This window comes from Rhinolophus sinicus, chromosome 2 (genome assembly GCF_057876585.1).
Source record: "Rhinolophus sinicus isolate RSI-liver-muscle chromosome 2, RSI-T2T, whole genome shotgun sequence".
Taxonomy (NCBI): Eukaryota; Metazoa; Chordata; class Mammalia; order Chiroptera; family Rhinolophidae; genus Rhinolophus; species Rhinolophus sinicus.
Window position 1 is genome coordinate 45,398,356 of NC_142502.1, and position 16,632 is coordinate 45,414,987.

Here is a 16,632-nt window from a genome sequence, read left to right on the forward strand (position 1 = left end):
ATACTCAAGATAAACTCAGACTCGACTAAACTGATTCTCATCCTTAGTGTGCCTATCATCTGAGGATATTGCTAGACCTGTTGAATTTAACCCAGTGAATGAATATGTTTTTAAAATTTCAGTCTTTTGTTAGTCCATTCATTTTATTTACCCATTGATCAAATAAAAATTGGTAACATGAATTTCGAGCCAACTGCTGTGACAGAACCTTCTTTCCATTGATTGGATCTTCTCTCCTCCTTCTTAGATCTTAGTACTTGCCTTGTTTGTACTATATTTAATCAATTATTTTATGATCTACTAAGAAGGAATGCTGTCACTTAAACTATGACGCAACACTGATTTGAAGATGTAGCTCCATTTAAAACGTACGGCAACTACGCATCTGTGATGCAATATCACAGTAACGTTCCGTAGGTCTTACTTTGAGACCCAAACTTTATACTACAGATGGTATCTTGACCCGGATGTCACTTCACACTTCTCTTCCCCATACCAGAATTCATTATGGGCCCCCCAAGTAACCTCTACTTTCTTCTGAATTCTCGATCTCAGGAAGCAACACCATCTCCAGGTGATTATGATGCAGGTGGTTCTCAGTCCACATGCTGAGAAACACTCTGCTCTTCAAAGAGAGCCTCTGTGATTGCTGCTATTTCACTGCCAATGTTTTCTTTCAGGTAACTTACAAAATCTGTACATTTTTACAAACATCTGGGGACATCAACCAGCCTCACAATGCACCCTCAAGACTTACTCTATACTTTTCTACAGAAGTGTCTGTTTGATACTACTTCCTGTTCCTTATCTTAAAACTGTCTCCTTGTTTAAGACAAAATGTTCCCAGCTTGTGCTTCAGTATTTAAATATTCATTCAATTAAAATTTCACTAAAGCATCACTTTTAGTTTGACTTTTAGGAAGGAAATATGTCCTGGGTACGACAAAAAAGGTTGCAGTAAGGAAAAGGAGTCAGTTGGTAACCACTTAATTTCAGTAACATAATTGAGACTTGTTTATGCTGGAAAAGAACCCCACTCACTTGTGCACTCTAAAATGAGAGCAATCACGACACTGCCACCACTAAGTGAATATGGAATGTGTTAAACTTAATCTGTATGCTCTGAGGGCTATATCCTATATTTTATTATTTAAGTAGAATAAGCCCATTAATATACCATAATTAATATACCACACCCACCTCTAAAGCCTCATTTCTCTCCATAAAATCTAAATGACCCATTTAAAATCTGTCAATGGTTTAATTTGGTGGCTCATCAGAATTAAGACTTAAAAGGAGACTAAGAATGAAAATTCTGATAACATTTTCTATAAAAAAACACTTTATTTAAAAATATGATTTTTTTAAAAAAAGACTTTTATATACAGTTGCTTAGTTTAGAAACAGTCAAAAAACACAATAAAATAAACTCAGATTTAGAAATTATGATTTGTAGCATACAAAATACTGGTGCTGAACAAAACAGTTAAATATATGATTAATCCTTTCATTACTAACCAAATGTGATTAATTCACATTTGTTAAACCCAGTGGTTGGGACTAAAGGAAAGGTCTTATCTGAATTCTTTCCCCTTCAGGGAATGGCAGCCACCCTTTCTTGCAGGTACAGAAACAGCAGCATCTAGGCAGTGTATTCTTATTTCTTTGAGTGCCTCTGTGTCCAAAAACATAGCTCTACCACTTATATTTTGTTTTTCTATTTTCTCCTTTGAAATTTATTTATATGTGGCTATAGCACCTGGTCATCTATGCCAGGCTTTTTTTTTTTTTTTTTTTTTTTTAATTTTCTAAAATGGATGTTCTTAAGGACAAGAAGCATGAGCTGCTATTGATAGCATAGGACTCAGAGCTAATGCCCTTAGGATATGAACACTCAACATGATTTTTGGCTCCAAGTCAGCAGCTATGAGCCAATCTTTTGTAGCACGGTACTGACATATTTCACACCACATTCAAACATCTGATACAGATTTGCAATCAAACAGGAGAAATGGCTTGTCAAACTAAAGTGCTATTAGCTACTATGTTCAAGAGGCTATCTTGACTTCACAATCCAAAGTTTAAAAAAAGTTTTTTAAAAAGTCACTGCTTCTCAAACTGGGGAACCCTAGTCATTTTCCTGGAATGTCAATTTTACTCAAAGATTTGGAAAGAAGTTTAAGTTTCTAGTAAATTCTGTCAAATACATTCACAAGCCAAATCAGAATTATAAAACATACAACTTCAAAGAAATTGCAAGTTAATATTTTGAACTATGCCCTCATACCCTATCTCCTATGAGGAGTATTTCAGTAGTAACATTTGTGAAGCAATGACCTAAGAGACCCTGATTTCTGAAAGTGTATCAGGTCCTTACCGATAGTAAATACAAATAATACGCAAAGTCGTGAGTTCTCTTGAGTTCCATCTTCAAAAATAACATAATTCTCTGATTACAAATAGTCCTGACTATACTGATCAGGAACAAAGTCAAGGAAAGAACTCTGGACTGATTTGTATTTTACATTGTTTAATAATTAGTGGAATGCTACAGTCAAAGGTTGCTGGCTTACAACTAAAAATACACAACATGTGTCATAAAAAATAGTGGAACTCCTGAATCCAATAGATTAGAACTTGACCCACTGGAAATAATGAAAGCAGTAATTATGGGTGGTGTTACCCTTCTTTCAGAGTCACATTAAATTATATCATCCCTGTTCCTTACCTCTTTTTGTTGAAGAGGTCTAAGTACATGGTACCTTTCTGAGTTATTTGTCTTTAATTATATTACCTCCTTTAGAACCCCCAAATCCACTAGGGATTCTCTCGACTCCAGAGGGATCCTTTTAGTATGTCACGGGGGTAAGCCCAAACTGCCTGCCAATAGTAACTACTTGTCTAATAGGAAGTCGATGGTCATTCTCTGTATAAATAATATCTATAAAGAACAAAATAAAGTTGCCAATGAAATCATATGAGCCAAACTTACAGCTTTTTTTTTTTTTTTTCAAAACAAGGTGTCAACTTTGTAAGGCCATGTAAGGAAATGATAATCTGTAAATCAAGTTGCCATCCAACACATTTAATAATTAAATAGTTAAATATGATAGTGGATCAAAACGATCCTAGTTTAAGGATTAATCTCATTAATCCCACAATTTAATGAGACCATCCCAACCACATGTTATGACTTTAGATGTTTCATGAGGATGCCACACGGCTCCTATACACACTTTTTCATGAGCTTTAAACCGACTGTAGAGTTTTGTGGTCTTCCAGTCCCAGATGTTTAATTTTCCATTTCCATCTCCTGAAATCACATAGCTAAAATAGGAAGAAAAATTCAAATTATTCATACACTTTACACTGAGGAAGCAGAGGAAGAACAGAGAAAAATCAGTGTGACTATATAACACTCAGAAGAACAAAGTAGAGCATGAAGCAGTCTATAATTTAAACTTCTACCAAAAACCATCCCCATTGAGCACCAATCTAAAAGTGAAAAATTATTTTTAACTTGGAAGCCTGGGAGACCTAGGGGCCACATCACAATCGCTCTCTAGACAGTCAGAAACAGTGCAGGGGAACCAATTTCATACAGAGCCAGCAAACACATTTAGACCCTTTTTACTATATTAGACTCTACCACCTTCATAACTACTTTTTGGCTCCAATATCTTTTGAATGCGTCTAAAACGACTCAGAAGAAGGAGTCTAGGGCCCAATTACCAGACCAAACATACAAGGTTACAGGGATTTCTGAATTACTTATACCTATATAGTTGAGCAAAGAATAGGGGGAATAGATGCAGAGTTTCGCTATTAGACTCTAGATTTCACAAATCTAGTGTGACCTAGAAATATTCAGAAGCTGGGTTTGAGATTTCAGCACAGAAAGGCTATAGTGAACTTGTTAACTTCAACAATGCAATACAGAATTAATTCTTCTGGGGCTCATTCAATTACAGCAATATAGTGGTTATACTCCTCTAAGCCTTGCTTAAAAAAGCAGAGAGAAAATAAGGCATTGCCTATGGAGACAGGGATTTGTATGTGGTGAAAGGGCACAGGACTAAGTAATATAAGGAGATGTACTAAAGAACTTAAAAAATGTCAAAGGTAGTTTTCATAACTTTTTATTGCCCTTTTATTTGGCATTTTGACAATCTGGGTAGTTCTCACATAATTACATATGTGAAAGTGATATGTAAAGTGTTACTATTTGTACAATAGTAGTTTACATCATCATATTTAAATATGAGAGTACATGAGAAAATTTAAACTTACCTCATGTCTGGTGAAAAGTCCACCTGACAAGCATAGCCTGCAACCATATGGCCCTTAAAAATTTTTTTCTTATTTAATCTAAATCTGTTCTGTGCTCCAAAAATTAAGATTTGGTTGTCCATTGATTGGCATGCTAGCCATTTCCCTGTAAATTCAATAAAGGAGGTATTTTAGAAAAAGACAACATTTTAAAAAGACTTTTCATTTTAAATACATTCCATCATTAATATATTTTGTTCCCAACTACTTTGTAAGAGTAGGAAAGTAAATTTATCATACCACCTATAAAGTATTACAAATTTGTTGCTGGGAAAAGGTATTTATACATATGTAAAATTACATGAGCAAAATCTATTATTTTATCATTGAGCACTTTTCATATAAAAACATTTTGTTTAAATATAAGGATATACAGAAATTCTGAGTTTAATGTTAATAGAACTAAACTAAAATTTTATGAAATGAAATTAATATGTAGTATTATAGACAATAGAATAGGGAGAAAAGAGTTATCTATGTTAATTATGGAAAAAGGAAAGATCAACTTTAGGTTAAGAAAACCTAGGATTATTAACTAAAACTATACAAAAAAAATATGATTAAAAAAATTTCAGTAACTGTTGTTGAAAGGCCACATTGGTTTTATCCACCCAGAATTCACCAAAATCCTTCGAGCCTAAACTAAACTGCAGTGTCTTCTTGTGTCCTATATACCTGTGGACATTAGCTAAGGGAATGATACTAACAAGTCTGAGTGGGTGAATGGCCTCGTTCAAGATGGGCACAATATTTGGAATGAATGGTTTAAAAATACAGTATACGAAATGTAGATGCTGTGACAAAGTATGCAACATGGTGATAATCAAAATAGACCCAGTTGGGTTGCTCCTCTCAAAAATCCTAGGGCATCTGACAAGATCACCGACTTGCCTATGGCAGATAGCCTGATGGAAGAGCAAACGACTTCTTCCCCTCCCTTCCTTGCCCTGCACTCCTAGTAGCATGTGTGCTAACAGTGGCCTGGACGGCAGTGGTGCCCAAACGTGAAATTCTCCACTTTAATTCTCTCATGCAGAGCTCCAATTATATTAGTGTGCTGTCAGTACCCCAGCAGTACAAATTACCTGTACTTGAAAGGCAATGCGTTACTGAACAGAAAACAGTATTAGACTTATCTTTCGTATGTTTGCCTGAGAAAATCTTTTATAGTGAATTGCTAAGGTGTTCTCATTATGGGGAAACAGACCAAAATTTTATGTACCCTGAAAGAAAAAGAGCTCACAATAAACCACTACATGAGTTGTTGAGCAGGATTCTGTTGGAAGGAGAATTATTTTTAAAAACTTTCTCAGATGGAAATCCTTAGACGCTCAGTCAACATTAATTGCAAATTATTATTATTATTATTATTTTTTAAAAAACAAGAGACTGGGTGAGGATTCACCTATGAAAACCAATGATTATTTCTAATAGTTAAAAGATTTCCTTATACAAGTATGGCACTGTGACAGACTTCTCCTTGGAGGGAATGGCCAAGTTTCTTTTGAACAGAAATCACACCATGTCTTAGAAAGTAATTTAAAAACACATTCTGTCTACTAACTCACCATTTGGAGACAAAGTCACTGCAGGCATTGAGTGCATACTGGGTTCTGCTATATACTTGAAATCCACAGGGATATCCCTAAAAATTAAAAATAACATATCAGAATAAGTAACTTTAAAAAGTACCTTTAGAAGAATTGTCTCTGAAACAAAAGAGATACTCTTGAAATGATATAGTTAATAAACCTTTCATGAAACTTCCTGGGGGAAGGAAAATCACAAAATGACATTCTATTGCTTAATATAAATCTTTTAGTTCACAAATGATTTTGTGATAATTATAACAGTGTCAATGATTTACTTTTTTTAACTCTATTTGATTTAAACTTTGGTCTTTATGTTTAAAAAAATCTGTTACTGAATGTCCCTTAATAATGAGCTCATCTAAAAATGTACTATGGTAGGCAGAAGCAAGATGTCTGAAGAAAGCCTACAGGGAAACATTCTTATTCTACCTGCCAGTCAGCTTTAACTTTCCCTGCAAGCAGGTGAGGGTGCTAAGGCGCCTTCAGCAATGTTACTGAAGGGTAAGCAAAGCTCAATAGGAATCTGCCAGCAGGTCGAGCCCCTCCAGAAATGATGAGATTTCAGGAAAGGTAAGGGAGATTAAGTGCTTGGTATCTGGATAGCTTCTGTTTTCAAAAGTTACAGGTAAAATACTCCAACAAATGTGTAGGTGCAAGAGAAAAAGCATTAAAAAAATTCTCTTATGAATGATACACAGGATAAAACAAAAAATCTAAAACCTAGTTGCCTAAATCTAGAATCATCAAAAGTTCAAAGTGCCTTTTCATTTTTAATGTTCTCTATGATAAAAAAGTCTTTAGTAATTTTGAAGGATTTGTCTTGTTGCTTTTCATGATACACCAAAAAATGTTTTTTACAAAGTGTGTGTAAGAAATGTAATCTGATGTTATCGCAGAATATAAAGCAGCAATTTCCATTTCAAACTATGGTTCAAGTTCCAAGACTTTGATTAAATGGAAAATATAATACCAACAATAATAACTTGCCTTTAAGTAAGGATTTTCTCTATTCATTTATCTATCCATCCAGAAGAAGAAAATGATTAGAAAAAAACTCTACCAGGGTCTTCGTAAGAGGAAAACATTTTAGGTTTAACCTGGGGAACAGTATCGTTGATCAAATCTCCAACCATTTACACATCTAAGGTAAAAAAACCTGACATTCGGAATGACCCAATTGTATTGAAAAGAGCCTCAATCTGAAAAAGGTTCAACTGTTTGTCCCTCCTCATACTTATTATTAGTGGCTAAGTGCATTTTCATAAGTGCATTATTAAAAGTGCATTTTCTAAAGTAAATTACCCATAATCCAGTTTCATATCAATGAAAGTAAAAAAAATTTAAACAGATCCCTTATTTCAAGAACTCTTGGTACAATGAGCTCTAGAACAAGAGATGAATCTGAATACTTTGTGAACTTAATTATTATTAGTAAAAATGTCTACTAGACAGTTTTATTTAATAAACAACACTATTTTCTAATTATAACAGAAACTGTAATTCAGTATAATAAACTGAATTTGTAACTTATATCTTACAAATAATCTTCAGTCTGGAAATGCAATCACTGAAAGTACTCTAATAAAAATCTGTGAAAATTTAAAGCTAAAAGATAAATAGTATCAACCTCTGTAAAATTTTCTTTTAAAAATACTTACTATTGGGAGAAAACATGTCAATGACATCTTATGAATTCAGTCAATTAGAATACTACAGGCTGCTCAATATCTAATTATAATCTCTTATTCGCCTTTAAAACTACTTAGTAATCCCGTGTTTTCCTGAAAGTAAGACCTAGCCGGACCATGAGATCTAATGCGTCTTTTGGAGCAAAAATTAATATAACACCCAGTCTTATTTTAATATAATATAAATATGATATATAATATATATAATATAATACTGGATATAATATAATACTGGGTCTTATATTAATTTTTGCTCCAAAAGACGCATTAGAGCTGATGCTCTGGCTAGGTCTTATTTTCGGGGAAACACGGTCTTAGTTTGGATAGCATTCAGAAAACCAAGTTTCCTTTGGTTTGTTTTGTTGTATCATTGTGCTACTCTAAGCAGATCTAGTGTATAAAAGTTTGACAAATAACACTTGTCTGAAGGTCTCAGTGATAATTTTCCTACTGTTGGAGTCAGTTTTCACTTTGAGGTGGTCAGAGACTCCCCTTCTCTCCCAACCAAGGTGCCAGTATCACTAGTAATTGATCTCAGGGATGGCTGTATGTAGTGAAGACAGTTCCAGGGATCCTCAGGTAGTTTTGCTTCCTACTTGTCTTGATAGCAAGACTGATCCTCACATTTATTGCTTACTGACTAATTAATCAATCGAGATACAAGTTATCTTCTCTCCCCACCAGACCCTTCATTCATCTAATTAACCATCCACACGATTAAGAACTCAAGTTCTGGATGGTTAATGTAAGCGTCGTGGTGTCCACAAAGCAAAAACCTATAATAGAAACACAAAAGATAAAGAGACAGGAATCAAAGCATACAACTACAGAAAATCATCAAGTCACAAAGAGAGGAAGAAACAAAGGAACTATAAAACAACCACAAAACAACAAAATCTTAAGTCCATACCCATCAATAATTACTTTAAATGTAAATGGACTAAATTCTCCAAAAGACATAGAGTGGCTCAATGGATATAAAACAAGAACCAACTCTATGCTGCCTATGAGACTCACTTCAGTTTTAAGGACTCACATAGATTGAAAGTGAAGGGTCAAAGATACTCCATGTAAATGGAAACCAAAAGAAAGCAGGAATGACTATACTTATATCAAACAAGAGAAACTTTACCCAAAAACTGTAATAAGAGACAAAGAAGGTCATTATATAATGATAAAAGGGTCAATTCATCAAAAGGATGTAACAGTTGTAAATATTTATGTACCCAACATCAAAGCATCTAAATATATAATGCAAATATTAATAGATCTGAAGGGAGAAATAAATAGCAATACAATAATAGTAAGGGACTTCAAGACCCCACTTTCAACAATGGATAGATCAGAAAATCAGTAAGAAAATCAATAAGGGAACATTGGACTTAAATGACATGTTAGACCAGATGGACCTAACTCTCATATATATATACAACATTCCACCCAACAGCAGCACAAGACACATTACTCTCAAATATACAAGGGCATTCTTCAGGACAGGTCATATATTAGGTCACAAAATAAGAATAAGTAAATTTAAGAAGTTGAACTCATATCAAGCATCATTTCTGACCACAATGGTATGACACTAGAAACCAATTACGAGAAGAAAACAGGAAAATTCACAAATATGTGGAAGTTAAACAACATGCTACTGAACAAGAAATGGGTCAAAGAAGAAATCAAAAGGGAAATAAAAAAATTTTGAGACAAATGAAAACAGAAACACAACATACCAAAACTATGGGATGCAGCAAAAGCAATTCAAAGAGGGAAGCTTATAGTGATAAACACCTACATTAGAAGGGAAGATCTCAAATAAACAACCTAACTTTACACTTCAAGGAAGTAGAAAAGGAAGACAAATAGCCTAAAATTAGCAGAAGGAAGGAAGGAAAGATCAGAGAGCAAATAAATGAAACAGACTAAAAAGATAATAGAAAAGATCAATAAAACTAAGACCTTTTTTAAAAAAAGATAAACAAAATGGACAAAAATCTGGCTAGACTAACAAAAAAGGACAAACGACTTGAATAAATAAAATCAGAAATGAAAGAGACATTACAACTGATAATATAGAAACACTAAGGATCACAGGAATACTATGAACAATTTATATGCCAACACATTAAGTAACCTATAAGAAAAGGAAAATACGTAGAAATATACAACCTACCAAGACTGAATCATGAGAAACAGATTATCTGAGCAGATCAGTAATGACGAAGGAGACGGTCAAACTGATAAACTTTTCAACAAAAAAAAGTACAGGACTAGATGGCTTCACTAGTGAATTACACCAAACATTCATAAAATTAGTATCAATCCTTAAACTCTTCCAAAAAACAGAAGACGAAGGAATACTTCCAAAGTCATTTTTAAGAGGCCAGCATTACAAGCCAACATCCCTGATGACCACAGATGCAAAACATTCAACAAAATATTAGCTAACCAAATTCAACAGTACATTAATAGTATTATATACTCTGACCAAGTGGGATTTTCCTCTGGCATGCAAGGACACCTTTGAATATATGCAAATCAATATATGTGATACACCACAATAACAAAATGAAGGATAAAAATCATATGATCATGTGAATAAATGGAGAAAAAATAATGGACAAAATTCAACATCCTTTCATGATAAAAAGTCTCAACAAACTAGGTATAGAGGAAACATACCCATACGTGACAAGCCCACAGCTAACATCACACTCAGTAGTGAAAAGATGAAAGTTTTTCCTCTCAGATCGGGAAACAGACAATGTTATCCACTTTTACCACTTTTATTCAACATAGTATTGGAAGTCTTAGCCAGAACAGTAGGCAAGAAAAAAGAAATAAAAGGCATCTAAATCAAAAAGGATGAGATAAAATTGTCTCTGTTTGCAGATGACATGTTATATATAGAAAATCCTAAAGGGTCTGCCATAGAACTGTTAGAATTAATAAATAAATTCATTAAAGTTGCAGGATGCAAAATCAATATACAAAAATCATTTGCATTTCTATACACTAACAGTGAACCACTGGAAAGAAAAATTAAGAAAACAATCCCATTTACAAAAGCATAAAAACAATAAAATATCTAAGAATAAATTAAACCAAGGAGATGAAAAATCTGTACATTGAAAACTATAAGTTATCTGTTGATGGATGAATGGATAAAGTGTATTTATATATACAATGGAACATTATCCAGCCTTTAAAACAGGAAATCTTGCCATTTGTGACAACATGGATGAACCTGGAGAGCATTAGGCTAAGTGAAATAAGCTAGACAGAGAAAGATAAATAATGCTATTACTACAAAAAAAAAGACAAATTCATAGAAGCAGAAAATAGAATGGTGGCTGCCAGGGGCTGGGAGGATAGGGGAAAAACTAAGGCTAGTAAAAGGGTACAAACATTTAGTTGTAAGATAAATAAGGCCTGAGGATCTAATGTATAACATGGTGATTATGGTTGATTGGTTCATACTGTACTGTATGAAATTTTCTGAGAGTAGAACCTAAGTGCTCTCACCAAAAAAAAAAAAAAAAAAAAAAAAAAGGTAAATATGTGAGGTGAGGGATGTGTTAATGAACTTAGTGGGAATCCTTTCAAAATGTGTATATGTATATCAAATCATGTTATACATTTTAAACATATTATGCTTTTGTTTGTCAATTATACAGTAATAATCCTGAAAAAAAAAAGTACTCAAAGTCTGGAATCATTTTGATCTGATCCAAAATGCCTACTGTGCCTGGCACATAGTAAGGGCTCAATAAATGTAACATCATTAATAATTCTAATGATAATGATTTCCTTAGATATTGAGTGCCTACTATGTGCCAGGCGTGCTGGTGCTGGGGACAGATGAAGAGTAGACGCAGGTCTTTTTCTCATGGTTAAGACCTTGTCAGGGAAAAGGAACAAATAAGCAAGTGCTAAAAAGCAATGGGAAGCAAAGGGTTGTGTGGGACGAGAGAGAAGAGGCACCCATTGTCATGTGAGGATTGGTTAGGAAGATTCCAACACCAAGTGAGGACTCAACTGAAATGTAAAGAATGCCATCATTTATAAGGACACAGTGTTGACTCTTAGGAGTATTTCTTAGCTCTGAAAAGGAAAAATGACCCTGCTAACATCACCCCTTAATTTAATCAAAATACGCTGCTGGCCAATGCTCTAATTTAGAATACATACATGTGTTCTTAAAGCCCTGTAACTGGTATGTTACTGAAATATTTACCAATTTCTTGAATACCACTCCATATTTTAAAATGGAGCTAAAATACCATTTAAAGATAGCAACGTCTAAAAGTTCAAGTATAATCAAATTGCTAAAGTATATCAACTAAACAAGTATATGCATGTTTATTCTCCAGAGTATTGTGCAAATTGGTCTAAGGGGACTCAGATCTTAGTTATAAGGTAGGCTCAACTCATGGACCTTAAGGATGATGTGAAGACTACATATAATATATAGTCAACTCTTCCTTTATTGGGGGTAATTTGGAGGGGTGTTCTGGTGGTGAGTGTGGAGAAAAATGCAGTTAAATTAAATTTTCAATTACCCAAATTGCCCTGACAATGGCTAGGGACTTGCCCAGCTCCACAGAGGAATTCAGTTTCGGGAGGAAACTACTGGCTGTAGTTCAAGGCTTCCTACTTCTTGAAGCAGAACAAATTCTGGGGGTGGGAAGACATATTTTCTACTCCCTGCAAGGCTGTAATCACAACTGAACTGTGCTTCATAACTGACTATCAAGACAAGCTGGGTTCCATTCAAACATTCATTTTAACAAATTATGCATTTCTTTGGAAATAAATTATAAAACATCATCTATGACACTAAGTGAAATTAGCTTTTAATATTTCTTGACTTTTTAAAGTAGTTTTCTTTTTCTTTAGGAAAGCAAAATTAATCAGTATATTCTGATTGTGTTCTACAAGTAAAAAAACATTTGTTTTCTCTCATATGCACTATAAGTGACAGGGCACAAGCGTGATGAAATGGGGTAATTTTCAATATTGAGGAGTCAAAATGTAGACACTGAAAAAATTCAGAGATTTTTCAGTGTTTTCTTTGGGTTGGTTCTGAGGCCAGGATCTTATGCTCAAACTCTAGTGTAACCAATATAGTCATACATTCGTGGCCCCTACGTTGGTCATTTTGCAAAGATGAATAAGACACCTAATAAAGAATGTAAGATTGCACTATACAAACTTTTCCCCAGAAAAACGACTCAAAATACATACTGTGTTTCCCCGAAAATAAGACTGGGTCTTATATTAATTTTTGCTCCAAAAGATGCATTAGGGCTTATGTTCAGGTGATGGCATCCTGAAAAATCATGCTAGAGCTTATTTTCCGGTTAGGTCTTATTTTCGGGGAAACATGGTATCCTTTAGATAGATTATCCAAAGACTAAGAAAAATAGCATGTTTAAATTTTTATTTCCATATTCTGGATACTCCAATCGTTATTTGATGGGCAAAATCACAGTTGTGAAAATATTCAAATGGCTGCATGTTATTGGGCTTTGTCATTGGTCACAAACTTTTAAATTGCTTGCTTTATATAATCAGATATTCTACTGATAGAAACTCACCATTCCCAAACTCTCAGGCTCTTGTCATCAGATGTGCTCACAAACCTCCTGTTCTCATCAACAAAAACAATGGTGTTGACAGCTCCCAAATGCCGATCATATTCTTGCACAATTTCTCCACTTCGAATATCCCACTGTATATCAAACAAGAGAAGAGGTAAAGACAGAAGTGGAGCAGATTTATGAAAACAAAGATTATAATTATGGAAAGTAGAGAGAGGAAAAGATTTCCAACATCATCTTTTTATGAATTTATTGTTTTCTACCGAGAATAGAACAGCAGCAGTCCCTAAAAGTAGCAAACATTACACAAGCTGATATTTCTTATTCCATTCCCTGATACAACACAAAGTTCATGAATCTTTAAAAATATTGTGAAAAGACTTACTTACTTGCACAATCTTTTTATCAGACATCCCAGCCACAAAGAGGTTTTGCTTATCTTCATCAGGATTAAATTTGACACAATAGGGTACTTTTCGGTTTGTAAATCTTGATATACACTGCCCTAAAACCAAAGACCCAAGTTAAACTAGGCAAAATAAATCTGACCACTTAAAGACAACTCAGGGATTAAGATCTAGAGATAATCAGCTTAATAAATTATGAGGAAAGGCAGCCTATTGCTTGCTCTTTATTGTAAACCACATTGTTCCTTTTCATGGGGATTTTATGATTAAAAATTTTTTCAAAAGTAAATCTGTAAAATCAATTGCAGAATAGATACAACTCTCCAGTTGATTATGACGTGCAGCCAGAGCTGAGGACCGACTGCTAAAGAATTTATGAGAAAGGGCTTTGGCATTAGAGACCTTGGTATGAACCACTGGGCCATTTACTAGCTGTGTAACCCTACAACACTTATCACTTTAAGCCTCAGTTTCCTCATCTATAACAATAACAGTACTTATCTCATAGGGATATTTTAAGGATTGAATAAGATACTGCATATAAGCACTTAGCATAATGCCTGGTAAACAGTAAGTGTTCAATAAATATTAGTTATAATCATTACTCTTAAAACTCAGCAAGATGAAAGATGGTTTTCTAATTACATAAAATTATACTAGCCAAAACATACTGATGCAATATATGTTTGTAAATATATAAAACCAACTGGACCTTGGAAGTTTAGACCTACATTTTAATCAGTTTGGGCAATTAAATTTAATTCTGTTCATCAGACATGTATTGTGCTTCTATTATGTGCAGTGCAATGTGCTAGGTGACTTAGGGGTACAAAAAGATCAATTAAACAGTCTAGAAGATTTCAAATTTCCTTATCTATCAATATGTCTGCTTTATCAATTGCATTTAGTGGAAACAAAGTTTCACAGTCAAAGAGCTATTCATATAGCTGAGTTTCAACTCTACAAACATTTTGTGATATAGGCTAATGGTCAAGCATACGAGAATTAGCAGTTAGAGAAGGTACCCTTTTGCCACGTTTCATTTAAAAATGCAAATGTGTAAGATACATATGTATTAAGTATAAGTGAGCTCTTACCTGTCTCAGTGTCCCACAGCTTAAGATACCTGTCATAGGCTGCGCTGAGGAACTGCGTTCCTGCAGTATTAAAGCAGATGTCCCTAACAGCTTTACTGTGACCTAAAGGCAGAGACAATGGAAATGGAGTATCTTCTTGTAAAACACAAACACCATAAGGAAAACAGCATTAAACAAGTGTTTTTCAAGCCACACCGTGAGTCCAAATCACTGGAACCCAATCCCCTGAATTTACTGACTCAGAATAGGTTATGCGTGGGTGTGGGAATCTAGGTGGTTTCCACCCTGCTCCTCCTGCAAAAAGCTCCTCAGGTAATTCTGATGCATGACATTTAGGTAAGAACCAAGAGAAAAGATCTAACTTTTTTATTTTCAAGTCTGTTATGGCAATCTCTTAATATGTATAACTGATGACCAAACAGCTAAGAATTTAAAGAAACAATAGGCCAATGAAAGAGAAACGACTGGTGACATTTTGGAGGTTCTCTCAGATTACTCACAAGCTTGAAGTAAAAACAGTGACCTACACCTAACATTCATGAAAACTGTTCATTAGTTGTGTTATTTGTGTGATCACATTACCAAATTACACAGAATCTCAGAGACAAAGCCTTTCTGAAAACAAATATTAACTTCTATTTTGTTTCAAGATGGCATTTTGACAAATTAACTTTAAGGTGCAAGTCTGAAATCAATCCTGCCAATCAACTCTTTTGAAAAGTACAGAGACAAATAAAACGTGGCTAAATAAAAGCAGAAACTTTCCTGTTTTTCACTCCACCATGACCAAGACTGCCAAAGTACAATTAATTGTGTGAAACATGCAGGGCACAAATGGTGAACCGTATACAGCCGCCCTGAGCCAGCACCACCCATCGACTCTAGGCAGGCACTATGTGCCGTGGCAATTAGGCCCTTATTCTATAGCAGGAGTCCTAGTCAGAGTTGCTATCATCTTCTTCAGGAGGAAATTTTCAGTTTTCCACTGAAAAACTGTCTGCCACTGCAGAGGAGACAAATGGGGACCAAATCCACTACATCTGCAGCAGACATGTTGTTTCCCTATGTGCTGCTGAGAGCCTTCCCATAAGTCTTTCCTTAGGCTGCTCCAGCATCTTGGGCAGTATTTATTTGTGCACTGAGGTCCTAAAATCATAAAACACTACAGAACAGACTCCCACTTTGATCTAAAAACAGAGGCACAAAGATTCACACAAATAGTGTTTCAACACAGTACAGTTAAATTTGGAAATGTAACTAGCTTTCACATGAAATCTGACGAAGACAATAAACTATTCTCTATGAAAAAGGCTAGATTAGCCCAAAGCAGTCCTTTCTGGTGCTCTTCTTTCCTTCAAGGAGTTCTATCAATCTCTTCCTTTCCTATGCTTTAGTTGCCAATTCCCAGCCTCTCTTTGAAGCTTAATATCTGGCTACCTAATTGCTTACTGGACATTTTCATCTCAATATCCGAAAGGCAGCTCAAATTCAACGAGTCTGAAACCTCACCATCCTCTTCTGTTCCCTCTCTTGGTGAATGACACCACCATTCATGCAGCCACCTGGAAGTCACCCTAGATTCCTCCTCACCCTTATCACTCTCATCCAGTTACCAAGACCCACTGATTTTAACTCTTGATTAATCCTTCCCCTCTATCTCTGTGGCCTTAGTTCAGGCTCTCACCATCTCTAACCCAGGCCAATGGAGTAACCTGGTAATTCATTCCTCTGCCTCCAGGCCTGCCCCATCAAACACCCACCACACTGTAGCTGTGATCTTTGTAAACTTCAAATCTGATCATGTTGCTTTTCTGCAAGAGCTGTTTAATGGTTACTTCCCAGCATCGTCAGGATAGAGTCTAAAGTCCTTTATTAATGGCACACAAGGGCCTCCATACTCTGATCCCCCTTCTATT

At 34.9% G+C, this 16,632-nt stretch overlaps 1 protein-coding gene across 2 annotated transcripts in view; it reads right to left on the reverse strand.

Annotated features, from left to right (window-relative positions):
- Window positions 1-1,778: 1,778 nt before the first annotated feature.
- Window positions 1,779-16,632, reverse strand: part of CDC40 (cell division cycle 40) — a 43,481-nt gene continuing 28,627 nt past the window's right edge. For both annotated transcript variants that reach the window (XM_019735041.3, XM_019735042.3), the window contains exons 10-15: window positions 14,717-14,818; window positions 13,602-13,717; window positions 13,210-13,343; window positions 5,898-5,974; window positions 4,291-4,435; window positions 1,779-3,327 (exon numbers count right to left, since the gene is read on the reverse strand). In XM_019735041.3, coding sequence (XP_019590600.1) covers window positions 3,150-3,327; window positions 4,291-4,435; window positions 5,898-5,974; window positions 13,210-13,343; window positions 13,602-13,717; window positions 14,717-14,818 — 752 coding nt within the window. In that variant the 3' untranslated portion in view covers window positions 1,779-3,149. The remainder of the gene's footprint in view (window positions 3,328-4,290; window positions 4,436-5,897; window positions 5,975-13,209; window positions 13,344-13,601; window positions 13,718-14,716; window positions 14,819-16,632) is intronic.